General features: G+C 37.8%; 12 protein-coding genes and 1 non-coding gene across 13 annotated transcripts; 5 read left to right on the top strand and 8 right to left on the bottom strand.

Annotated features, from left to right (window-relative positions):
* Positions 1–1,335: 1,335 nt before the first annotated feature.
* Positions 1,336–3,792, top strand: BRETT_004885 (uncharacterized protein; the record flags this gene model as incomplete). Its single annotated transcript, XM_041283373.1, has 1 exon — positions 1,336–3,792. The coding sequence occupies one exon, from the start codon at positions 1,336–1,338 to the stop codon at positions 3,790–3,792; it is 2,457 nt and encodes an 818-aa protein (XP_041136725.1).
* A 454-nt stretch (positions 3,793–4,246) lies between these two features.
* Positions 4,247–5,596, top strand: BRETT_004884 (uncharacterized protein; the record flags this gene model as incomplete). Its single annotated transcript, XM_041283372.1, has 1 exon — positions 4,247–5,596. One exon carries the CDS (start codon positions 4,247–4,249, stop codon positions 5,594–5,596), a length of 1,350 nt encoding a protein of 449 aa, XP_041136724.1.
* Positions 5,597–5,898: 302 nt separating this feature from the next.
* On the top strand, positions 5,899–6,366 carry BRETT_004883 (uncharacterized protein; the record flags this gene model as incomplete). The annotated part of the gene is made up of 1 exon (XM_041283371.1): positions 5,899–6,366. The coding sequence occupies one exon, from the start codon at positions 5,899–5,901 to the stop codon at positions 6,364–6,366; it is 468 nt and encodes a 155-aa protein (XP_041136723.1).
* Positions 6,367–6,679: 313 nt separating this feature from the next.
* BRETT_004882 (uncharacterized protein) lies at positions 6,680–7,993 on the top strand (the record flags this gene model as incomplete). The annotated part of the gene is made up of 1 exon (XM_041283370.1): positions 6,680–7,993. One exon carries the CDS (start codon positions 6,680–6,682, stop codon positions 7,991–7,993), a length of 1,314 nt encoding a protein of 437 aa, XP_041136722.1.
* Positions 7,994–8,203: 210 nt separating this feature from the next.
* On the bottom strand, positions 8,204–10,114 carry BRETT_004881 (uncharacterized protein; the record flags this gene model as incomplete). The annotated part of the gene is made up of 1 exon (XM_041283369.1): positions 8,204–10,114. One exon carries the CDS (start codon positions 10,112–10,114, stop codon positions 8,204–8,206), a length of 1,911 nt encoding a protein of 636 aa, XP_041136721.1.
* A 1,141-nt stretch (positions 10,115–11,255) lies between these two features.
* Positions 11,256–13,469, bottom strand: MAM3 (cell agglutination protein Mam3; the record flags this gene model as incomplete). The annotated part of the gene is made up of 1 exon (XM_041283368.1): positions 11,256–13,469. One exon carries the CDS (start codon positions 13,467–13,469, stop codon positions 11,256–11,258), a length of 2,214 nt encoding a protein of 737 aa, XP_041136720.1.
* An 822-nt stretch (positions 13,470–14,291) lies between these two features.
* On the bottom strand, positions 14,292–15,584 carry BRETT_004879 (uncharacterized protein; the record flags this gene model as incomplete). The annotated part of the gene is made up of 1 exon (XM_041283367.1): positions 14,292–15,584. One exon carries the CDS (start codon positions 15,582–15,584, stop codon positions 14,292–14,294), a length of 1,293 nt encoding a protein of 430 aa, XP_041136719.1.
* Positions 15,585–16,049: 465 nt separating this feature from the next.
* BRETT_004878 (uncharacterized protein) lies at positions 16,050–17,471 on the bottom strand (the record flags this gene model as incomplete). The annotated part of the gene is made up of 1 exon (XM_041283366.1): positions 16,050–17,471. The coding sequence occupies one exon, from the start codon at positions 17,469–17,471 to the stop codon at positions 16,050–16,052; it is 1,422 nt and encodes a 473-aa protein (XP_041136718.1).
* Positions 17,472–17,710: 239 nt separating this feature from the next.
* On the bottom strand, positions 17,711–18,016 carry BRETT_004877 (uncharacterized protein; the record flags this gene model as incomplete). Its single annotated transcript, XM_041283365.1, has 1 exon — positions 17,711–18,016. The coding sequence occupies one exon, from the start codon at positions 18,014–18,016 to the stop codon at positions 17,711–17,713; it is 306 nt and encodes a 101-aa protein (XP_041136717.1).
* Position 18,017: 1 nt separating this feature from the next.
* BRETT_004876 (uncharacterized protein) lies at positions 18,018–19,340 on the bottom strand (the record flags this gene model as incomplete). The annotated part of the gene is made up of 1 exon (XM_041283364.1): positions 18,018–19,340. The coding sequence occupies one exon, from the start codon at positions 19,338–19,340 to the stop codon at positions 18,018–18,020; it is 1,323 nt and encodes a 440-aa protein (XP_041136716.1).
* A 729-nt stretch (positions 19,341–20,069) lies between these two features.
* BRETT_004875 (uncharacterized protein) lies at positions 20,070–20,416 on the top strand (the record flags this gene model as incomplete). The annotated part of the gene is made up of 2 exons (XM_041283363.1): positions 20,070–20,257; positions 20,380–20,416. 2 exons carry the CDS (start codon positions 20,070–20,072, stop codon positions 20,414–20,416), a joined length of 225 nt encoding a protein of 74 aa, XP_041136715.1.
* A 410-nt stretch (positions 20,417–20,826) lies between these two features.
* Positions 20,827–21,912, bottom strand: BRETT_004874 (uncharacterized protein; the record flags this gene model as incomplete). Its single annotated transcript, XM_041283362.1, has 1 exon — positions 20,827–21,912. The coding sequence occupies one exon, from the start codon at positions 21,910–21,912 to the stop codon at positions 20,827–20,829; it is 1,086 nt and encodes a 361-aa protein (XP_041136714.1).
* Positions 21,913–22,309: 397 nt separating this feature from the next.
* On the bottom strand, positions 22,310–22,381 carry BRETT_004873. Its single transcript has one exon. It is a non-coding gene; the product is annotated as a tRNA-Pro (tRNA).
* Positions 22,382–25,066: the final 2,685 nt, after the last annotated feature.

The raw sequence follows: 25,066 nt of genomic DNA, 5'->3' as shown, positions 1-25,066 counted from the left end.
CTCCAGCCACAGCGTGAAAACTTTGAATAAAGAAGAGGCTGCATCAATCTATGAATATAGTGAGTTTATGGTGGACGCCCCAGAAAAAAGGAAAGGCGACGATTGAGAGGTGAAGTGATTTTTCCCTTTCACAAATTTTTTTACCTATCGAAGTTATCGGCTGGATCTTTTCGAACCATGAATCATACTATTTTGGGCTGTGTGATATTAAAAAACACAACTTGTAATCACAAATAAGCGGGTTTTAACTATGTAAAATTTGGCATAGTGTGGATTATCGACTCAACAGGATCCAAAGTTCGGAGAGTAGTTTATTATTTCTCGTATTCTGAAATACAGGAAAAAAAAAGAACGCCGGAAATGTACGGTATGTCCCAGGCGTTGTTTGGTAAGCTGAAATATATGTGGATAGGGTGATCCTTGCAAGTGTATAATATACTTCCTTGTTCCTAAACGAAATTTGTTTGTGGAATGTTCTTGGTCTGTGATACATTTGCCAGCTCTCTTGGGATTACAGACTAACGTTAATACTAATACTGCTAAATTTATTTATTTAATCGGCTCCTCAACGCTCCTATTTCGGTCGATTACTCTACATAATGTTTCCGTAGAAGTCCGTGATAATTAAATAAGTTTTTGTCAGTCAGTGCAACAGACCAGAGACATCAATATACAGCACAAAAACTTCCGAATTCCAGGATATTTGATCGTTTTCTATTAAGTAATTGGATGATAAAAAAGGAATAGAGAATAAATTACCTGGAGTTACGCAATGCATGCACGTATAGTAATATCTCCAATTGTCTTGTTTTCGCCTTAAATATCCGCTGACCATATAATTTTCTTCTCCAACGTTTAATTTTTGAAAGCTGCTTCCCATAGCTTGATTTTCGGTCATTCGCACACCTTTTTATTATTATTATTTTTTTGCATTGTTAAAATTATCCAAAGAATATACATCTTTTTCTTGAAGAGTTTCAGAGATCCACCATTCTGTTCTCCGATTCCAACATTTTTTTTTTTTTTCTTAACGGTGCACCCCTCTCTGTGAGCCCAAATTCTTCTGTGTTTTCACTCGTGCAAATTTGCTCTTCAGCGGACTAATATCCTGCTTTTCACAATCATAGATACTGCTTGTTGCCTATAGTTCAGTCTTATAATCTTTTGAAAGTACACATTTTTTACAAACAACGTTTCTGAGAACATATCATTACTTGCTAATTGTATCTCTACTTGAGTTTCACAAGAGACCAGCAGATTGAAGAAATACTGCTGTTATTTATTTTTCTTAATTTATTTACCAAGTCATAACTACCAGATGGACATAGCATCACTATGAGGGACCTTTCAAATATTATATTAAACAACAAGTACCAGTTTCAGAAGAAGGTAGGCGCCGGTTCCTACGGAATCGTTTATTCAGCACGCCATCTTTATACCGGGAAGACTTACGCGATAAAGATTATTCTAAAGCATCAAGTGCCTAAGAATTCAACAAGTACTCACAATAATACAAACAAGCAGCTTTTATTGCAGCTTGAAAAGTCGTTGTTATATCAGGCCCTCATGAATAACGGTACTTTGATGACCAATATTCTTTCGATGGATATGATTATCAAGAAAGGTTACAACTGCAAAATTTTGAAGGAAATCAGTTTGCAATTAAGGGTCCATAAACATCCCAACATTCTATCTATTTATAAAGTCTATGACGTTAAGGAAGCTCTATTTGTTGTCATGGATTATTATCCTGAGGGTGATCTCTTCGGCATGATTGTTGACAAGCAACGATACAGCCAAGATCCATTTTTAATCAAGTCTGTTTTTATCCAGCTGGTCGACGCTATCACATATTGCCATTCAAAAGGTGTTTATCATTGTGATTTAAAGCCGGAAAATATAATGGTCGCTAATAATGGTGCCAAGCTAATTTTGGCAGATTTCGGTCTTGCCCTTAGAGAGCCTTTTATAGAGTCAAATGTTTGCTGTGGTTCCAGTTATTACATGTCTCCAGAAAGAATACAAAACTTTTGTCAAGGTTTTGACTCTAAGGACTCTCGTACAATTCATATCGATCGTTTGTTGAGGCCGAACGAGCTTGGAATGAGGGAAAACGTATGCTTCCCAACTGCTGCTGGAGACGTCTGGTCCCTAGCGATAATACTTATAAATCTGATTTCCATAAGAAATCCGTGGCTTAAGGCATCTTTAAATGATACAACATTTAGAGCGTTTGTGAAAGACCCATCAGTCCTTTTAAAAATTTTGCCAATTTCTCGGGAAATATTTCACATTTTATGCCGTTATTTAACTCTCAATCCCTGGGAAAGAGGTTCTTTATTCAAGTTCCGTGAAGACGTACTTGAATGTCAAAAACTCTCTGAAAGTGGTCCTCTCTCTATAAACTCGAGAGTGGATTCTATGGAGATGGTCACCACAGAATCGCAAGCACAGAAAGGTCTGCTTCCAGAACTTGCTGTGTGTAAAGTTCCAATCGATCATGTCGCTATGGACAGGAAGCGTTCGATGGAGAACTCTGGAATGGAAGATGCTGAACAAGAGAGAAACTATGTTATTGGCTTACGTATCGATCAAGAGCCTAATTCTACGAACGTGGCTACTGCTGCTAGAGCACAGGGAATTTATGGTCCTGATAATCCAGGAAATGGCATTGAGTGTGGATCATGCGTGGCTTGTGGCTACGGTGCTACAAAAACCAATGTAATGGACAATGTGGAACCATATGAAAGCATCGAGTCTCTCAACAGACAGAATATTATTGCGCAGGAACTTAATAACGAGGAGCAGCAACAGCAACAGACATCGATCATAATGAAGCATTCGAAGAAAAATCCTAATATGTTGAGAAAAATTTTCGGAAGAAGGCATACGCATCATCAGTCTCGATCTGGACAGGCGAATGAAAAAACGTTGGAACAACAACGGCTAGAAAGACGGCAGGAGCAGCAGAAGCAGGTAGAACGCCAGCGACTTCAACAGCAGCTTAAATTTCAGCAATTGGAACAACAAAGGTTTCAACAAATATGTCAACAGCAACAGCAGCAGCAACAACAACAACAACAACAGCTAAGGAATCAAGTCCCGCAAGCATACCGTGGCTTCCAACCCCAAATACCATTATCTGCAAGGGAAATACAAATGCGTCAGCTGCAACAAAGACAGATGAGGCAGCAGATGCAGATGCAACAACGGCAATCACCACAACCACAACCACAACCACAACAACAACAGCAACCGTGGCAGCAAAATTTTGTTGAGCCATCCTTTCTAGCTCCAAGTGTACAGCAGAGAAGGATTACAGAAGAAAATCTTCGGGACCACAACATGACGTGGTTTCCAATTGGAGCCTCAGAGAGTCATTACGCTAAACTGAGAGTGAGCACACTTCTGTCGGACGAGAAACAATCTGCTATAGTTGGGTCGAACACAGGCAGGCAAGCAAGAGGGAATTGTCAATATCCCTCCAATAACAATTATAACATCCGCACGGAAAACTGTGTTAACACTGGGGTGAATACTAGCACTAGCACAGAGAACGGTATGAATGCAAATCATACATCAGGTGAAGGTTCTACCACTGACACTATGGCTGAAAACGAAAGTACTCAAACCTCTTCAGCGTCTTCCATTGAAGCTAGTGAACAGTGTAACAAGGCCGAAGTTTTGATTCATTGTCCTGGTGAGAGGCCTGACCGTCTTGCAGAGGATCTCAGCATGGTGAGCGTTATGAGTGTTCAAAATAGCTCTACGTACATGAATATGGACTTTTAGGGGAAAGGAAGCGGACTTTTCGTGTACTATTTCATTTTTGTTTATTCCATACATATATTCGACGGCTTATTTACTCATTTTTCCTCGCCGCTTATTTATTAATTAATGGTCTTCTTTTAATCCTTTTGCCATTATTAGTGGCGAAATTGGATGATAGTGTATTATAATATACAGTGAAAATAGTTTTCTGTTTAAAATGTGCGTTACCTTCTGTAGTGTTATTTTTTTCCCCCATTTTTTTTTTTGACAGCGACCCTTTCATTCCAGAGACCCTACTCTATGTTGATTTTTCATAGGAAACTGCCACGGAATTTTTTTTTCAAATCTGTTAGTTTCTGTTGCCAGGTTACTTTTATTTGAGCCATTGCCTGTCTATCGGATTAATTGCACAAAAATAACTTTGGAAAGGTATTCTAAAGTTAAATATTAACTGGGTAAGGATAGAACTTCTGCCATGGATATTGATTATTCCCATGGAGGTCCTAAAAGGGGCTATTTTACCTATGCGAAGACAGGAATCAACCGCTTGTCCAAAAAGGTGAAACTCCTTCTTTTAGGTATAATTATATTCATACTATACTGGATATTTATTAGAAGAGCTGATAAGGGTTTGGAGAAGGGGAATGCATTATTCCAAGGGACATCGAACCAGTTTGATCCAAACCAAAGTTCAATCACAGATGAGAAGATTAGTAGAATTCATCTTAATTATCTTGATTTAAAAAAGCCATTCGTTGATCTTTCCACCTTAAAATTTAACAATTATGTTAACGGGGGAAATATGCAAATTGAGAGAGATTCGGATCATGTATGCCTTGTTCCTGACAGATCGTCCGCACTTGGTTATCTTTTTTCTAAGAGTTTCATTTCTGAGTCAGATTCATCTGCTCTCGAAGTAGAGCTGGACTTTCGCATACATGGCCATGAGAAAAGAAGCAATTTGATCGGAGATGGAATGGCTTTATGGTTCACAGATTCACAATTGCATCAAGGTGATGTCTTTGGAGTTCAGAGTGACTATAAAGGACTTGGAATATTCATTGACACATATAAAAATGGCGACAGGAAGGAGTACAAGTCAATGAATAAGAGAGGATTTCCATACATTTCCATTCAACCAAATTATGGAAATGCTGGACAATATAACAAGGATAACGACGGCTATCAGACGGAGCTGGATGGATGTTCGATTCACAGAGTTTATGATGCCGGAAACCAAGGTAAGATATCAAAGATCAGGATTATTTTTCTTCGTAAGAAAGCATACTTTCGCCTTGATGTAGATATAAACGGTGATGGAAGTTGGCAGAACTGCATTCAAAAAATGAATTTCCCAGTGGATGCCTTTCCTTTAAAGCCATACATTGGTCTTAGCGCTGAAACTGGCCAACTTACACATGCCGTCGACATTTACAGACTACAGACATCGACTTTTAGGGCATCAAATGGTGAAGAAATCAAAAACGTTCATAGCTTACTCAATAGCATAGGAGTATCAAAGAATCAGCAAAGTAAGAGCACGCAGCGGGTTTCGGAAAAACGCAACAAAAATGGTTTGAGATCGATGAAAAGGAGAAGAACGTTTAGTCGTCTTCAGAGGCAGGAGAAGGAATTGAAGCGTAAAGATGAAGAGAAATATGGAAGCAAATATGGATTTTTGGGTTGGTTTGGATCCCTGGTTTGGAAAACTCTCAAAGTAATTATGTGCTCAATTCTTATAATTTTTATCGGTTATTTCGGATTTCTTGCTTTTCGTGTGTTCAGAGACAAAAGAAGGGATAGAGCACCTCGAGGACTTCTTTAGAACACTAGTAAATAGAGAGTAAGTAATATATTGACAACACTGGCTATGGGCTATTAATATGTAGGAATCTATATAAAAGCATTATGTATGTTTCTTCATCAATAGATGTCTGTAGCAGTACTGGAATGCCCTTTTTTTTTTTTTTTTTTTGACCTGCTAGAACGTAGGTAAATCTTTTTATATCCTTTGAATAAAGAGAGAGTACCAAACAGATTGTTACCCTTCATAAACATGGAACGAATATTTCTCCTCTAATTATCATATACTCACTATACTAAGAATTTTAGATCACATTTAACAGTATGCCCATATATTCATTCTACTTGATCTCAAAGTCCGGATCTCTCCTTTATCAGAAAGACTTTCATACTCAAAATTCACCAATATCGAAACAGAATTCAAATGACTATCTTGTTATAGCAAGCACTCTTCATGGTGTTCATGCTATAGCGTCAAAATTAACACCTGAGGAGGCAATGGGAAACTATGAGAAGTCAAGACTTCCTACAAATTCTAATCGGTTTGGTCTTCAGTGTATTACGACTGCTAAATTTAAAATTTTTATTCATCAGACAACAACTGGGTTGAAATTGATATTATTTACCTCAAATGACGTGTCGCTAATTCAGGCTACACAATTGCAGGGGCAATTATACAAGAGCTACGCCGATTATGTTTTGAAAAATCCATTTTACCGTTTGGATATGCCTATAAGATTTCGATTATTTGATGACAAGGTATTAACAGTCGTTACTGGATACAATGCCTAAGAGCATTGTAATATCCTTTCCTACTATTAAATTGTACTGGATGAAAGTACCTCTTTGCTACTGCTGCCTACCCTTTTACTTAGTACTTACTCTCTTTAACTTTTATCGACGCGACGATCGTTCTCTATAGGAATATTTTCAAACAGTGAAATTTTTTTGAACGAGGGTCGTTACTGGGAAAAAAATTTTTAATAATTATCTTTTTTTTTTATCTTCTGCAAAATGATCTTCAGCAATGCAACAGCTTGATTGTCTGATAGTTTAAATTCAGTTTTCTTGATCGGGTCTTCAGAAAGTATCGTACGCATCTATCATGAGAGATATTGTTGTTTTTTCTGGGTCCTCTAATCGAGGCTTGGCCGAAAGAATTTGTGACAACTTGGGACTTCTACCGGGTGAAATTGAGTTAAAGAAGTTTGCAAATGGTGAAACTTCTGTGCGATTATGCGATTCTGTCAGAGAGAAAGATGTGTTTATTATTCAATCAGGATCTGGTAAAGTTAATGATAACCTAATGGAACTTTTGCTTACCGTTTCTGCTTGTAAAATGGCATCCGCTAAAAGAATCACAGTGATATGCCCATTATTCTTCTATTCACGTCAACCAGAGTCACCAGCTAGCAAGAAGGGTATTTCATTCATTTCAAAAAAGGATAAGCATGAATTTTTGCACTCTACTTCATCAGTTCCATGCTGCGCTTCAGATTCGTTTAAACTTCACAACGGTGTTTCGGTCAAGTCAGTCTTAGATCATAATGCTACTACATGTGAAGATATCTCCGAACAACACAGGCATCATCCTTATAAGACTTGGGTTGCCCAATCTGGAACTCTCATAGCTGATTTACTGGTTGGTGCTGGCGCAGATCATATTGTTACAATGGATTTGCACGATCCTCAATTCCAGGGATTCTTTGATATTCCCGTGGACAATTTGTTTTCTAAACCACTGGTCCAGCACTACATTGTGAATTATGTTCAAAACTATAAAGACTGTGTTATTGTTTCCCCAGATGCTGGTGGAGCAAAGAGAGCTGCTGCAATTGCTGACTCGTTAAGTATGCAATTCGCTCTTATCCACAAAGAGAGACATCAAAGATCCACTGAGAAACCAGTTACCGCGATAGGGCTGGGATCTTGCGCTTTGGCTCCTACTGCCTCTACTGACAATCTCATTATAACTTCCGCTAATGATGGTCAATCAGTTGCTTCTACTATTGATGATTCTTCTAACATCAGTTGTGCAGGGGAGAATGTAGTCGCTACAACTATGCTCGTCGGTGATGTGCAAAACAAGACCTGCATAATAGTAGATGATTTAATTGATACTGGTGCTACTGCTATGCGTGCAGCTCGTTTACTTAAGGAACAGGGATGTTCATATGTATATGTTATCGTCACACACGGTATATTTAGTGACGCAGCCTTGGAGAAAGTTAGGGCATGCGATGCTATTGATCAATTTGTTACTACAAACACAGTTGAGCAACGCTCACATATTAAGCAATACGGAACGGCTGACGGAAAAGGATTGGAAGTTTTGGATGTGTCCCGTATTTTTTCAGAAGCTATTAGAAGGATCAATAATGGTGAATCCATTTCATTGATATATGATCAAGGATGGTAATTATAAGTTGTCTAAATATGTATACAAAATGTAATACACGGTACTATTCGATCTGTTTTCCTCCCGCTTCATCCATAGTAAAAGCAAACCACTTCTGAAGTACCTCTCAGATTGAAGATGCTGCCGAAGTTCATCTGCCTCTTCTGCTTCACATTCGCATATCTGTAATTATATATACTTATTTAACAGAAGAGTGAAGTATCGGAACCCTTACTTTGACTCCTCACTACTTTTTGAAACTTCCTGTTTTAACTTAGATCCCTCAAGTTTTTCCTTTGTATCTTCATCTTTGGCACAATCATCATTTTTTGGAACCTCCAACTTTTTCTCTTTCTTCAGCTTCTTTTTTTCTTCTAATGTTTTTTCTACTTCACGACGAGAAATTAGATGATGTTTATGACCTTCACCCAACTTAACCACATATTTCTTTTCCACGTCATTCCATATAACACTGCACTCAGAAGTCTCGTCCACAAAGCTGTCATTTAAGCAGTCATCAATGGTATATCTCTTCTTGGGGTCCAAAGCCAACATATTTCTAATAACATTACGGGACTTCGAAGGGATAGCCCTTAATAACCTGTTAGGTCCATAAACATGCTTTTTACCCTTGGCATCAATTTTTTCTGAAGGGGCTGCAATAAATGCACTATATGCAATATCAGATCCCCTGGCAAGCTTCCAAGGAAATCTATGAAGTATGATACAACAATATATAATCGCAACAGACCATATATCTGCAGCACGGGGATCGTATGAAGCCATCTTCAAACACTCCGGTGCTAAATATGGATCAGAACCAGCAACGCCGGTCGCCTTAATAATTGAATATGAAGCTTCTGATTCAGTGCCATTCTCCTCCTCTTTTTGTTGTTTAACTGCAATATCATGCAGTTCTTCATCATTAGTGGCAGTTTCAAGAAGTTTTGCCCTACTTTGCAGTTTTCTCACTGAAACCGGGTCAAAAATAGCTACGGAGCCATAATCAATAAGCTTCAAGATTCCATCCTTGGTGATGACACAATTATCCAACTTTAAATCACGATGAGCAAATCCATTGTGATGCAGAAAACTCACACCCTTTAAAATTTGTTTGAAGTAGCAATAAGTTTCTTTTCTTGTAAGCAGGCCTGACATAACCAGGGCAAAAAAGTCGTACGGACAGTAATCCATAACTATGGCGAAAAATTTCTCATCGGTAGACTTGAGCAAATCGTATGTATGAATCACATTAGGATGAAACAAGGCGGCAGAAATCTCATACTCATGATTTAGTTTCTTCTTATAGTCATACGCTGTCTCGTTCATATTCTGCTTTTTGAACTTCTTCACAGCAAACATGTGACCATCGGTAGATCGTTTCACTAGGATAACCGCCCCGCCTGCACCTTGTCCCAAAACAAACTCTTTCATGTCATTATCTTTCTCATGACAAACTTCGCCATACTTTGACGAGAGCTGAACCAATATTTCCTGTTCACTTCTTTTGTTCTTCACTTCATCTGCTTCATCATCGGATTCCTTCTCTTCTGATTCAGATTGCTTCCCCTTACCGTCAGAAATCTTCAGTGCATCAAGCACAGCTCTTCTGCGTTGCTGACGATTTTTTTGTGACCTTTCAAGAACGTTGTTCAAACTCTCTTTCCTTTCCGTATGACGCTCTTCTATCTTCTGTCCGATGCTCTCGAATCTCTTCTTCACAGCCATTCTTCTTCTTCTCCTTGCCCTTCCACCCAAAAATCTACGAAGCTTCATTCCACTATGAACAGATTTTGAGACTGAACTTCCTGACGATGTACTTTCTGCTGTAGAAACAAAGGACTCATCCCCTGTTGAAATAATAGACACATTAGCAAGTGATCCAGCCATTGAACCAATTACTGTGTTTATCGATCCACTATTGCCTTTGACCATCTTTTGCGAATACGGAACTGTTAATTTAACTTGTTCCTGATTTGCACCCTCTGTTTTATCTGATGTTGAAACAGCCGTAGGCTCGGTAACAAAGTCATTAGATTGATGCGGTTGACTTGAATGAGAAGAAGACTCGGAGGATGAAACTGAAGACGATCTTGAGCCTTTATGGCTTCCAAATAGCTTTTTGATAATGTTTGCCGGCATTCTCAATTGTCGTCTCTGACTCTATCAAATGGTATAAAAAATAATGACAATATTGTTTAATAATCTCTTGGATCAAAAATATGATTTGGTGATGGATAGTATTATCTAAATCCCAAACCTTCCATTTGCAACTCTCAGTCCTCTATTCTATCCTGTAATTCCGGGATAAACCTAATTCTAATAATATCTCTAGCCGTTGATAATATTTCTATGCAAAAAACAAGGCAACCTAAAGAGTGAAAATAGGGCGCAAGAAAGTTCATAAGATTCAAATGAAAAATAAAATAAAATTGTGGGGTGTGCGGATAGGAGATCAGGTCTTTCTTTATACAAAAGATGAGCAACAAAGATAAAAATACTTGATATCGAAATAATGACGCATAGGTGAAGGAAACTATTTTACATTCGAGCGAAAAAAAAAGACTGTCTGGTAAAGCCGAGATTGCGGATTTCAGGATAAGAAGCAATGATGAGGCTAAAGCTGTCGAAATCAAATCACAGCATTTCGTCCTTTTTAGATTCAATAGACTGTTCGGTTTTAACACAATGTGTGTGTGTTTACCGGATAACGCTATCTAAAGCCGAAGGACCAAATTTTTTTTTTTTTTTTTTTTTCCCCCCCCCCCCCTTTTTTTTACAGGGGGCAGAAAGGGTAAATTTCGCTCCCGGCTTTACGCTTTATCCTACCTTCGTTTATATATAGAACTGCATTTATGTATTATATTTCTTTACTAAAATATACTTAAATGTTAGTTTAGAGGTTAGCCTTAACATCATCTAGTAAAACCCTTTCAAAAATAATTTTTGTAGATACCAATCGCTCTATGGGAAAGCTCCTGGAGCTGTACGGAGTTTCTGTTTAATATCCGGCCCTGTTATAGTGTAATCCTAACCGGGTAATGGTTTTCGCACAAAAAAAGAAAACGGAAAATCATAACTTTCAAATTTCATCGCTTCTCTGAATTCCAGTCAGTACCTTACATGTAAATACACGTACATACATGCCATCAATACAAATATTAAAAAGAGTCCAAAATAGTATTCTGCACAAGCAATAATTATATTTATACTTGCCCAAGCATACGTATATCATTTTCGTGTAACGGGTCGATAAAGGTATCGCGATTGACAAGTTATCAGATTATTCGTTACCAGACTTATGGTTCTTCCCAGCAAATTTCCACATGCTGCTCTTTCTTCTCTTTCCTGATGAGTGATTCTCTTTCGTACTAGTACTATCCTCATCATCTGACACGGCCGTTTCCTCGATGACGGTTCTGGTAAACCCACTATCCGCCACGATATTACTTTCAATGATGCCATCGGAGCTGTCAGATGAAGCAATACTACCTCTCTCTCTCTGAATCTCATGGGTGTCACCTTCTCTTGGACAAACTGCCTTACCGATTCTTTTTGCCTTAACTGTACCGGTGCCATTCTGTCTATCATTGCTTCTTTTCACATTTTCACTGACGCCCTGTACAAATGCGCTTACTTCACTGTCGTAAACAGCCCGATTTCGTGACTGCTTCTTTTTCAAGACATTTACCCCATCTTTAGAGGCTAACTGATCCACAGCCAAACTGCTGCTACTTCTATCCTCATTTGAAAGCTTTTGTGATGACACAGACCTCAATCCCCGTAAATATTTGTCCTTTAAAGGCATGTTCCCTTTGCTCTTAGACAGCTTTACTAACGTATCTGCGGGAACACTCAGTTTTGGTTGTTTCTTAATCTTTATATGCTCGTTGTTAGTATGCAACGGATTTGCAGCCAAGTTCGAAGGCTTGATACCTTTCGTGATAACTGTTCCCAATGATTGCAGTTGAGGTTGTGGAACTTCGTTAACTTTGTGTCTAACCAATGGTTCCAGTTCCGATTTATTCGAGGCCTTTTTCTTTTCTTTCTTCCTGTCTGCATTGAAGTTTTTTTTGAGAATATAATTAGAGGCTTCGGGAGAATTTTCTCTAGAGTTTTCAGCAGAGGAATACGAGACGGAAGCTTTACCTTGCCCTTCCGAGATACCACGTTGAACAACAATATCATTATCGCATTCGTCTAAGTTATTATTTTCATGATCATGGCCAGAGTTATAAAGATCGTGAAGATAATGAACCACGTTTCTCTTTGCCAATGGGCCTGGAATTGATCTTTTGATATTTCTATCCACGTCAACATAAACATCACTCTCATCAACAATCTCCTCACCAATCAATTCCTCGATCACATCTTCAAGAGTCACAACACCTCGTGCGCCGGTATCCAACCCTGGAGTATCACTCACTACAACCATGTGTGATTTCCCTTCCTGAAAGTAATTCAATATATTTAAGCATGATGTGTAATACCCGGTCTCTGGAAGCGTAGCCAACGGAAAAGCGGAAATGGGAAGAGCATCCTCTGGATCATAACTAATCAAAATTCTTACCAGAAGCATGCCAACAAAATTTGCGGGTTCATCCGGCAGATGAACAGGAATTCTGGAAAATCCGGCATTGAAAATACGTTCGACAGTTGCCTCATCTAAAATGGTATCGGACGGCAAAGAAAAAACTTTATCCATAGGAGTCATAACCTCACCCACGGCTTTGTCTTTTAAATCTAAAACCGCATTGATAATTGTAACTTCATCTTGGCTCAACCTCTCTACACCCATAGTGTGGTGTAGATTCACCAAAGTTTTCAATCCACTTTTACCATAAAGTGTACCATGATCCTGACCTAAAGACCAATCCAAAAGTTTGGCAATCGGATAGGCAACCGGGTACATGATATACATAAGTACAAGCACAAAGTTGGAGAAAAATGCACCAATTTGAAGACCGTATCTAACACATATAGACTGTGGAATTATTTCACCAAAAATAACAATCAAAATTGTGGATCCAAAAACTGCTGCTGCACCTCCACCGAGAAATCTATCCAAAATGACTGGTAATGTTTCGTTTGTGACGACATTTGAAAGCAATAGTGTCACTAATAGCCAATGCTTACCCCTTGCAAGCAAATTCAGCACAGTCTTTGAAGCCCGACGTTCACTTGCTGAACCACTCTGAGCTAACACTCTCAAATGAACCTCATCTTGACCCATCAAACCAAGGGTAAGTCCGGAAAAAACACCACCAAGTAAAACGAGCAAAATCGAACTAATCATGTATGTCCAATACTCGCCACGTGTCAATGGTACAGATATCTTTTTCAGTACAGACGCTTTACCATCACGTTCGGCTAGGAAGTAACTTACAGGTAATGGTAGTGCAGCACTCAAAGCCGGCAACATCAATGCCAAGATGATCATCCTTGTTGAGTACGCAGCGGTTGACGGCAGTCTAGCCGTGTTATTATATTGTTTCATTGATGCTAGATTCTTTGTTTAAAAGTGTGAATATGATAAAGTTTGTAGATACTATAAGTGCAGCGACGACCCTCCGTTCTTTCCCGATTGATATATGAATGTCCTACCCAGCAAAATAATGTAGAACAGCAGAATGTAAATAAGCAGTATGACAGGAATAAAGTACAGCACGATAATGGAAGATGTTGACCAAAAAAAATTGAAATGTTGTTTATCAACGGGCGAAATATAATGTGAGAGGCGAAAGCAAAGTTGCATCTTTTAAGCACATGCTGCAGTATAAAAAGGACGGTGTTTGGAAGTACTCATATAACCATCTATTTGTTCTTTATTTCTTTATTATTTGAGATGCCAATTTTTTTTTTTTTCTTTCTTGTTCTTTAATTTTTCCCCCGCGTGCCATGCACATTTGTTCTTTTATAAGTCTTATTATTTAATATTATACGAGTTCACTTTTCCCGTGTTCCAAACACAACTATAAAAATGTGAATTAACATACATTTGCCATTCAAGTATCTGTCAATTTCTCGATTATGTCCTGTTAGTAACCATTAAATTGGTATAAATTAGTTAAATTAAGTCCTGTCTAAGACCCTTTAGTGTGACACTTATGATACGGCTTTAAAATAATATAAGCGTACGGAAAAAAAAGATAGAAAAAAAAAGATGTCTGCCTACATTTCACATTACCCGTACACCTTTTCAAGCAGATCCTTAAGATAAAACTGGATGGGTAGCAACTTTAAACTGCATTCATGAATAAAAAATTTTAAAATGAAGGAGAACAGTATGGACTGATAAACGGAAATATATAAATTGTGCTTACTGCTGCTTGCATTCCTGTGGCTGAACCTTCGTAGCTTTTTTCGTATGGTCAGCATCATCACCCTCCTTACTTTCGTCCTCGTCTTCCTCATCTTCCTCGTCTTCTTCATCCTCCTCGTTAAATTCGTCGTCCTCCTCTTCTTCACCGTTGTCATACTCATACTGTAATGCTTCTCCCGTAAACCAATCAACAGCACGTGGAATGAGCTTGTCCTTAATTAGCTCGCCAACCTCATAATCCATCTGCAGTCTTTGCTCTAGATCTGTGTCACCTTCTCCCTCATCACCTTCTTCGTCCCCTTCATTTTCAGCATTTTGTGCGCTAGCATCCTTATCTTCTTTCTCTTCTTCCCCATCTTCGTCAGAGGCTGGTGGCTTTGGAGGATCAAAGAAATTAAAGAACGAATCAATTGGTGTCAACTTCTTTATAGTTCTCACCTGCATTGTGTGCTTGTTCCTTTGCTTTCTGGTCTCAACTGTAATTGTAACATTGTGTTCGTTATCCTTCCAGTCAATCTCGCAGCCTTCTGCGTGGTCATATATGAAGTCGCCTGAGTAGCCCAATTCCTTTTGATAGTAATATGTCTTGGTTAATTCCTCATTCTTGAAAAATTCATTCGGTTTAAACTCAAAAATTAATTTGAATCCAGGTGTCTTCAAATATTCCATTCTTACATTATCAAGGAATTTCAATGCGTCAGCATCCCTGTCGCTTATTAGATCTGACACGGGGTTTAAATTCTCTAAGGCAGTTAACCAGAAGCTTGGAATTCCTTCAGAATCCTCTTCTGCAGTTTCTTCCACCTCCTCAATTTTGTCCTCCTTAGGTTCATCATCATCTTCACCTTCGACCAATATTCTTCCATCCTCAATTTGCTGTTTGCTAGGCTCCTTAAGTCCCTTCACGAGCTCGCGTCTACTTTCATATAAGGGTTTGAGCTTTTTCTGATATTTCTTTTCTAACTCAAATAACTCCCGCTGAAAGTCCATGTCCAACTTTAGTTGCTCTTCCTGTAGACTCTTAAGGCCGTACACCCTGTTTTTCACAATCATTGGAAGTTGATCAAAATAGCCACTGTCTTGACCAATCAATGTATTAAGCTTTCCCTGAATAGCAGAAAGTAACACTGGATTTGTGAGTAATTTCTGCCGTAGCTCTTCATCCTCCTTAATAGTAGTTGGAATAGAAGGTGGCTGGGCCTTATTCAAATACGAGCCAGAGACAGATGCTGGTGTGTTTTGAGGGGTTGGTGCCTGCTCTATTTCGCCTTTCTTTATGGGTGTCGTCATCTTGCTTTTGAAAAGTCTGATATTGTTAAATTCTGTTAAGATATTTCAGGTTTTCCAAAGACAATCTTGATTGAAACAAAGTATGTAAGACTAGAGAATTAGTAAACTGTGTAGTGTTCTCGGTCAGGTAGCGTTTAACGGGAAAAAGAAAAGGCTTCATTTTTCGGGGCGAAACCAAATTTTATGCTCCTGAAATGACAGCATAATTGCTTTATTTCATCATATAGCGTCCAGCCTGTGTATTATTAGGTGTACGGGTGTCTTTTCTATTTTCTTGCTTCTCTTAACGATCATTTCGCAGATAAATACTGAAACTTGACAGAAATCAACGGTCTAATAATATCATGCAATGTATATATAAGTTTACTTATGATACTTTAAATACAATTACATCATATGGTCTTCAAGCGGAAGGCCATGCTGTTAGATGCATTTAAATGACCATCACGCTCCATCTTGCAAAAGTTACCTTAATCCAGTCTTTATTTGATTGATTTTGCTTTCCATAGCGACTTTTTGAGCTGTAAGATACTTCTGCTTCGTCGCTTTACCGTAATACCTCATAAAAGAGTCCCATATTCTCTCATCATATTCTAAATAATATTTAAAGCCCACTCTGTCAGATATCGATTGATGTTCCTTTAACATGAAATCCATTAGACGAACGTCTATCCGATATCTATTTGGAAAATCAGCAAATTTAAGTTTAAGCGGATTTGCTTCCCTTTGGCCATCTTTGCATTCATCCAAATAACGATTCATAATGATTAGAGAGAGATCTGCTTCATCGACTTTAAATAAAGAGTCGATTATTGCTAGCATGCTTTCCAAATCTAAATGATAATTAACCAGAAGATGCTCTACCGTTTCAAGAACAAGGAATGTACTTCCTGAGCAGGCACCAAGTTTGAGAATTAAATAGTCCATCAATCTAGTAGGAACAATTGGTGATGTACACTTAATCATGTCGCTTAAAATTGCCATCCCGTATTGAATATCCTCTTCTTGCACTATCTTGAAATTTCTACCAAGTGGAATATATGAATTCAGAAAGTACATGAAAAGTTCCGAGTCAGAAGATGGTTCGAAAGCATTGGCAAATTGACGGTATAGCTTGAATAATTTTGACTTCTCAGATATAGCCGATGTAATTCGAAGAAGTTTGAAAAGCTCCATTCTTGTGAGCTTTATTCCACTGAGGCTACAATCTTCTAAAATTTGTTGTGCATACAACGACAAATTCTTTGCTTGCCGTAAGTATTCAGCAGTTCTTAGGTTTCTATCAGCGAATATGAATCGGGTTAAAAGAAGCTCAAGATCAGTCCATCTCATATACATCACAGCCGGTTTGTATGTTGATGAAAGATATAGCTTTCCTAGTTCCTGATAATATCTGGAAGCATCCTTTTTAAGAAATATCTCATTATTTAAAAGCTTTGAGAGTTTGACCATACTATAATTCTTTGGCAGTCCAGCAAACATTTGTTGTAACTGTTTACACCGTTTCTTCCTTTTCTCCCGCATTGTCGTATAATCACCATGAAGCTTTGTTTGTATTAAATAAAGTTTCGTATGCCTAGTTCTTTGCCTTTGATTATTTTCATCAAATGTTTGAAAAGGTTGGATTGACTTCCATTCAGTATCCTTTTGCTTTTCATTGTATAATGACGAAATAAGTGAATTAACTGCCGTATCAATATTTTTTGTTTTAAATGTCTTGCTCACGTTTTCAAAACTGCTTTTTACGTGTTCCCTCCTTATATTTATTATATCAGACAAATTTTGCTTCTTTTCCAAAGCAGCAAGATCAATTTCGTTAATACTATGCTTGAAGGATGCAAGTCCGGATATGTGAAAGTACCGACGCACAATCCGAACACTGTCCATATTATATTGATTGAATTAGCGTAAGGCAATACATTAGGAAGAAAGTGAATTCTTGTAAATGGGTACTCACTGCTTAATTGTCTTCGAAAATATATAAAGATAAAACGCTCATTTGTTTCTCCCTGCCCTAGTTTTGTATAAATCTGTTCCTCTATATATCACAAAAATTCATGCACTACAATGAAAAATATTTTTTTCGAACGATGTTCCAGTAAAGATACTTAACATTAGAAGCAAATCTAAATTCTAATTTCATAGCTTTTAGCGCTAGAAGAATATTCCACTGTTTTGACCGTCGAATACTTTAATACTGGCTCTTCGACTTTTAAATACATTACACGATACCCACTGGTGGAGAATCCACCCATATTAAATTGCATCGATATGGGTGGTTTAGAGTTTCTCCATGAATTTCTTGTACCATCATTAGTGGTTATATCAGAGGTGCACACAGTCGCAGTAAGTTGGCATATTCTTTGGCCAATTGCCTTCTTAAATTTCCACTCAACGCATCCTTCAGCAGCCAGAAATTTTGCCTTACCCATATCAACCGTTATCTCTGCATCTAAAGAATTCGGAGGTGTTGGAATTTTTAAAAAAAACGTCCGTAGCGATATTGTTCTTCGAGTAGTGCGATTTCAGCCTAACGACATATTTGAATTTGTTTGCACCAACGCTTGCGATATTTGAATACACCATGAATGGAAGATTAGTGATATCCGTTCGATACTTCATAACCTCAAACTGGGCACTTACCGGAGTAAATCTTATGATGCCTTCTATGTCAAAATCCTGAAGACTTACACAATTGTTGAAATTACAATCTTTGAGCATTCCTTTAGCACCACTACTCGTTTCGTGTTCAGATATCCGCCCATCCGCATTAAATTCCGCTTCCACGGTATCGTAATCATCTTTATTTTCAGATTGTTCGCCAATTGTACTTATTTCTGTATCATCCTCTTCGGTCTGTTCTTCTTCGTCACTATCTATGATATTATCGTAACCATCCGAAAGAAATGCAGCATCCTCATTATTGGGTTTTCTATATTTTCCAACAACCTTATTCTTCCGTTTGATCAATCTAAACGAGCAGATGGGTGAATTGGTAAAATCCGTATCCGCATGTATCGATCCTTCAACAAAGGCCCTAATAATTGCCCCATCATGAGACATTAGTAAGTTGACATCTTCGTGAACGGATAATGATATTTTACTCTTTTTGCTCCTTGACAACGACAACTTCTGTTGTGATCCATTACCAAACGAATTTAATCTATTTGATGATGAAACCAATATGCTGGATTTTCTCTTCATTGTACTGTTCGCTCTAGAAAGAAGCATTGTTCCATTTCTAATTAATTCAGCACCAGCATTCGAAACCTTATGAGTTTCTGTTTTCATTTTGTGGGAGACCTTCGGCTTAAGTCCTTTACCCTTGACTATCCCTGAACGAAGCGTATGTTGAAGTGTATTTTTATCCCAATCTTGAACATAGCCATAATTTATTATTCGATCTAGTATTTCATATGTTGCCAAGAAATTATTCATCACATCAACATCAGTAAGAACTCTATTTCTATCATTGAGAAAAGTTATTTGCAAAGTTTCGACAAAATTATACAAAAATTCCAAAACAACTGATGCATCAGCATTATCTCTAGTAACGGCCACAAACCATAAAGGTCCATGCCGGATATGTAGAAATGATGTAGAGCCCAATGTTAGCACGGGTGACTTTATGTCTGAAAGTTTTGAAATTACTTGTATTCGGAAAACCTCACTAACATTTCGGCGAACCCCTTCCCTGAATATTCTTGATATAAGAACTTCCCCTTTTCTATTGAAAATAAAGAACGCAGCTATCATTTTGGAGATCGGAACAGATGGAATTCGTTTAGGATCCCAAAGTTGTTATAGATCTATCTTTGTCGTGTATTTTGTAGCGACCACAATGTACTTCTATATCCAAAAAAGCCGGTAAATTTACTTTGGTAAAAGTTGATTCTTTACAACCCGAAAAATTGAATGTGGCCCTTTTATTCAAGAAGACATGATCAATATATGTACGTGTGAGAGAATGGTTGGAGGAATAAAAACAATTTATGAACGTCAATCGACGCGTAAAATGTTCTCAGTTATAGATCTGTTATTGGCGTTGGCAAAGGACCTTCTTCCCCCTTCATTCCGATTTCGTTCAACATATATAATATTTTGCTTTGATTGTGCAGTTGTATATTCGTAGAATAGTTCAGGCAGGTAATTCTCAATCCCCGAGTGGTTTACCAAGTATGCTAATAATATTGAATAATAAAGTCGCACTTGAATAAAAATAAGAAACAGGACGCTTGTGAAAAAATAGAAGTGCCTGAAGTGTATTGTTCTCCGGTCGGTTCTAGTCTCTGGTTTGCCAAAAAATTTTTCAGAGTTAAATTTCGCCACGGCATATATAAAGGGAGGTCTTATTATATAGAGTCACAAAACTAGAAAAAAATACCATCACTTTACCCAATGCGGTTAGAGCTGGGATCTCTTTCCAATCATTATTTAGGACTCATCAATTTTTAATACATTTTTACTTGTTCGTCATACTTCAATATGAGTAGAGGAAATCAAAGAGAAAATGCCAGAAAGAAGGCACTTAAGAAGAGCGGTTCCAACAACAAAAAGAATAAGAAGAATGGAGACCCAAAGAAGAGAATGGAAGATGATGCCGCTATTTTGAGGGCAAAGCAGAAGGCTGCGGATGAAAGAAAGGCTAAAGAGGCTGCATCTAAGGGGAGAAAGTAGACTTATTTCCCTGTCTAAAGTTGAATAGAAGAGATGATGAAAGTTTAACGAACGATTTGGCTGAAAAATTTAGCTTGGATGGATAATGGACAAACATAAGGCTATGGTTTACTTTTAGGAGAACCGATAGAGGTGTCGTAAAATCAATGTTCTAGAATTGGATGTTAATACCACTAATAGGAAAACGAGAAGAGCAGGCCTACTCGTTCATAATTTGTATTCAATGTGCATATATGTTATTGAACACTTATGATTTAATAGTTTGATGGTTGATTCCATATTTCGATTAATAGATTCCCTGTGTTCAACGCCGAGCCGAAATTTACCGTGATTGTGCATGATAATACTGCTTATTCTCTTACCAAGGTGATCCTTTCTTTTCATGCCATCTCCTAGTACTTAATTTAATCTTTTAAGTTTAATTTTGTTCTTCCATACTTGTAAATCTACGTAGACAAAAGTTACATGTGTATGTATTAGAGAAACTTTTCATATTTCTTCCACTTGCATCCCAACAGAAATAAGAAAGCAAATATATTCATTACCTGGCTTTTTGCCGGTTTACTTAGGCTGAAGCGCTAACTGCCGCTTGCTCATCAGTACCTTCTTCTTCCTGCTTCTGTCTCTCGAGTTCCTGTTGCTTGGCAGCCTTTGCCGTCTTTTCAACATCATACTGGAAGTCAAAATACGATTTAGGGAAATGATGAAGACGAATGTAACCATCCTCACCACCTGAGGCATAAGCCGTACCCTGTGGATGCACGGCAATATAGTTCAAGGGACCAAAATGACCCTTAACTCGGCCGATTTCATCTTGGAAAATCTTGTGATGAATCTTCGCCTCAAATTTACCCTCTGCAGCTGCAGTAGTTGTGACATCCCTAGCATCCTGACCACCACCTAATATGACAAAGTCCTTCACTGGAGTAATGCATGCTGTATTTAATGGTGCATCGGAAGTATATGTCTTGAGTAAACGAAGGTTATCAACGTCAAACAGTTTGGCTGATTTATCCTTCGATGATGTAATGAAATAAGTTTTGTCCTGAGCCATCTGTATGTCAGTAACCTGCATCTCGTGGGCCTTCACCCGTCCTAGGCAAGCACCAGTTTTAACATCCCATTTTGTAATTTCGCCATTTGCATGGCCTGCAACAATAGTCGTTCCACCGTAACCCCAGGCAGCAACCGTAAATCTTGCGCTAACGCCTTTATCATTCCTAATTTCTAATTCCGCCGTAGAAGCCTGCTCATCCTTTAAGTGATCAATAGGGAAGATTTTAATAGTACCAATTTGGCCCATAACCTCATCCGTCACAAACAAAGCCTTCTTACTTTCAGGATTAAATTCCACTCTTTTAGCTGGTGCCTCAAAATTCCAAGTATAAATGCATTCACCTGTTTGTGCCTTCCAGAGTTTACCTGTAAAATCGGCCGATGCCGTTATCACATAATCTGTGTTTTGATCAACATCAATAGACCAAATTGTACCCTTGTGTCCATTAAGTGTACCAATTCTCTCTCCATTGGATGAGTACCAAACTGAAGCCTCTTGATCCTTCGAGACTGAAAATAATATGTCCCCTTCGACGTTAAATTTGACCTGAGTTAGAGGTCTCTCGTGACCCTTCAAAAGGATAGGTCTAATCATCTTGGTGTTTTCTCTTCCACTCTGATGTGCAGACTGCCTTCTTGATCTATAAAGGATACATTAAGGAGGTATCAAGAAACTAGATCTGTTTTATATTATTCTTCACTTTTCGCTTTATTTTATTTTTTTTTTTTCAGGAAAGAAAAGTATCCGTTGCCCAAAAAAATTTTCAGCACTAACCTTAAAAGGAAGAGGCCAGCTGCTCTCACAAACCAAGATTTCTTTAGCTTTACGTGGGAACAAGCTAGGCTTAATCATAAGCAGTAGTTTAAAACAAGCCTCAGCTATATCTTTATTTTCCAACATTTGGATCAAAATAAGACGATATGTAAAACAAGATAATGTAAGGTAATTAATTAACTCCTTTAAAAAAGGAGCAAGAATATAAAAAATAAAAGGGGTCAACTGGGAATTGAACCCAGGGCCTCCTGCTCCCAAAGCAGGAATCATACCACTAGACCATTGACCCTAAACAGCAGTATGTAAGGGGTCTGCTTTGGTTTGAACCTAAATTATTTTAGATTATGTAAGTCCAAAGTGATTTGTGTGTTTGTTTTGAAGTGTTGAATCAAACCACTAAAAGATGAAGTATTGTATGTTGTAAAATAGTGTTTTTAGAATGTTATGATGTAATTTAAGTAAGTGCGGAAGTAATGTATAATGAAATAATCAACTAGTTTGTATTCACTAGGATATAGATAAAAGCACCCCTTTGTATATGTTTATAATTTGAAGTGTTATTATATTTATTTTAATGACTTGTTTTGTATTTGTTTTTATTTGTTTTCTTATTTTTATCTTCTTGTTATATTTTCTCTTATTCTTATCTCTGTTCTTCTTATTCTTTTTCTATCTTCTTCTTATCTAAGCTGTTGCTTCTTCTTTCTTATCTTCATCTTGAGTTTTCCAAAAAGGCTAAATACTCATTTAATATTTTCTCGTTTTTCTGCTTAATAAAATATTTGCATCTCGTCGTCCAATTTTAATAAATAATTCGCTCATGTTGCTTCGCTCATAATATTACGTAACCATTTGGATAACACGTGACTTTTCCTTGTTCGATCCCTCACAATACCGCGCTTTGCAAAAAGATCGTCCTCGATCGTTACCACTCTTAAAACAAAATTCAAAATGTTGTAGGTCGCATTAATCGACTGTGTAACCCTCCGGTGGTGTGCCAAATTCATCCTTTGAATGATCTTCGTATTGTTGTAAACGGATTAAGTGTCCTAAGTTGGTCATCAATGTGGAACGAAGTTGGGATGGCATTTTGTTAAGGTAAGATGTTGGAATTGAAGTACTATGTTCGGGATCACAATCTTTCCAATGGACGTCATAAGTTTGATGTTCGCGATCATAAGCGGCAATAGCTGTAACTTCACTCAATCGTTGTAAAATTTCGAGGTCTGTGCGAGGAGGAACGCGAGGGAATGCGGCATTCTGTTGAAGGAAGTGACGGAACCAACGGACATTGAAAACACGTTTTGTATGTACGGTTTCTGGGAAATCGATTTCAAATGCGTTATCACCTTGTTGTTTAATGATTCTGTAAGGTCCGATGAAAACTGGTAAAACTTTGTGATATTTATATTTCCGGTTGAAGCAATCCTTGTTTAGAAGTATGAGATCTCCAACTTTAAAATCATGAGTGCGAACTTTCTTATTATGTTGTAATTCCTGATGATGTTGAGCTAAAACTAAATTATCTTGGGCTTGTTGCATAACGAGTTTCATGCGTTTGACATATTCTTCAGCATTAGGACTATACCTAGAGCTATCAACTCTGGCGCCTGATATAAAAGTAGGTGAAGTAGGTCTATAACCTTGGCTGAGCTCAAACGGAGTCATGCCTGATGATTTTTGTATACTATTATTATAAGCAAATTCTAGCATAGGAAGCATAGTGTCCCAGCTTGTCAAGTCATTAGCGCAATATGTGCGAATTAATTGGTTTAAAACGCGATTGACACGTTCAGTTTGGCCATCTGTCTGCGGATGGTTTGTCGTAGACATGAGTAGGGAGGTACCTACCATACTATTAAATGTATACCAAAACTTATTCATAAATCTAATATCTTTATCCGACACTAAACGGTGTGGGATGCCATGAAGCTTAAAGCATTCGGCCAAAAATAACTGTGCACAACGTGGTGCGTCTAGAGTTTTATCTGTGGCAATAAAATGTGCCATTTTAGTAAATCTGTCAATGATAACCAGAATCATATCATGGTCTCGAATAGTTTTCGGAACAGCAGTAACAAAATCCATAGAGACATCGGTCCATCGACCTTCCGGTATAGGTAATGGTGAAAATAGTCCTTGGACAGCTTGAGTAGAGGTCTTATTTCGTTGACAAACGCTGCATGACTTACAGAACGACTTAATATAGTTTAACATTTTAGGCCAATAAAACATTTTATGAGCTAGCTCGAAAGTCTTGAAATATCCAAAATGTCCTGCAGTAATGGAGTCGTGACATTGCCTCACAAGTAAATCTTTAATCTTTTTATCGTATGGAATAGCTAATCTAGAATACTCGCTACCCAAAAAAGTAGTGTAATATAGTAATTCGTTATGATATCTGAAGTGCTGAGCATAATGACGAAGGTCCTGCGTAGACGGTTTCAGCTTCGCCCCATTCTTCAACAGCTCATAGACTCTGCTTAGGTCTTTATCATATTTATACGCTTTTATAATTTGTTGTTTAAGGTCATCATTCCACTTTAAAATAGACTGAACGGATCCAGAGGACTCGTCAGCAGACGTCAATGTTGCAATCATTGCGCCTGAATCGGTAATATCTGCAATTGCATTGTCTTCAAGAGTAGAAGTAATAATAGAATGTAGAAATGTGGCGGACCGTTTTTTATCTATGTCTTCGAGCGCTAAGGCATCTAAGACTGCTGCGGCGGCTAACTCTAAACCGGCAGCTGGTTCTAATAATTTTAATTCCGGATAACGCGATAGTGCGTCTGCTGCTGAATTATCATGTCCCTTAATATATTCAACCTCAAAGTCGTATTGGGACAAAAAGTCAATCCATTTGGCGACTCTTTGAGTGTCAATGAGATTTTGATTCTTTAAATGTATGAGACTTTTGTGATCCGTTTTTATAATAAATTTGCGATTCATTAAGTAATAACGCCATGTTTTT

This window comes from Brettanomyces bruxellensis, chromosome 7 (genome assembly GCF_011074885.1).
Source record: "Brettanomyces bruxellensis chromosome 7, complete sequence".
Lineage (NCBI taxonomy): Eukaryota > Fungi > Ascomycota > Pichiomycetes > Pichiales > Pichiaceae > Brettanomyces > Brettanomyces bruxellensis.
Note: the sequence above shows the minus strand (reverse complement) of the source record. Positions and strands in the feature narration are given on the sequence as shown.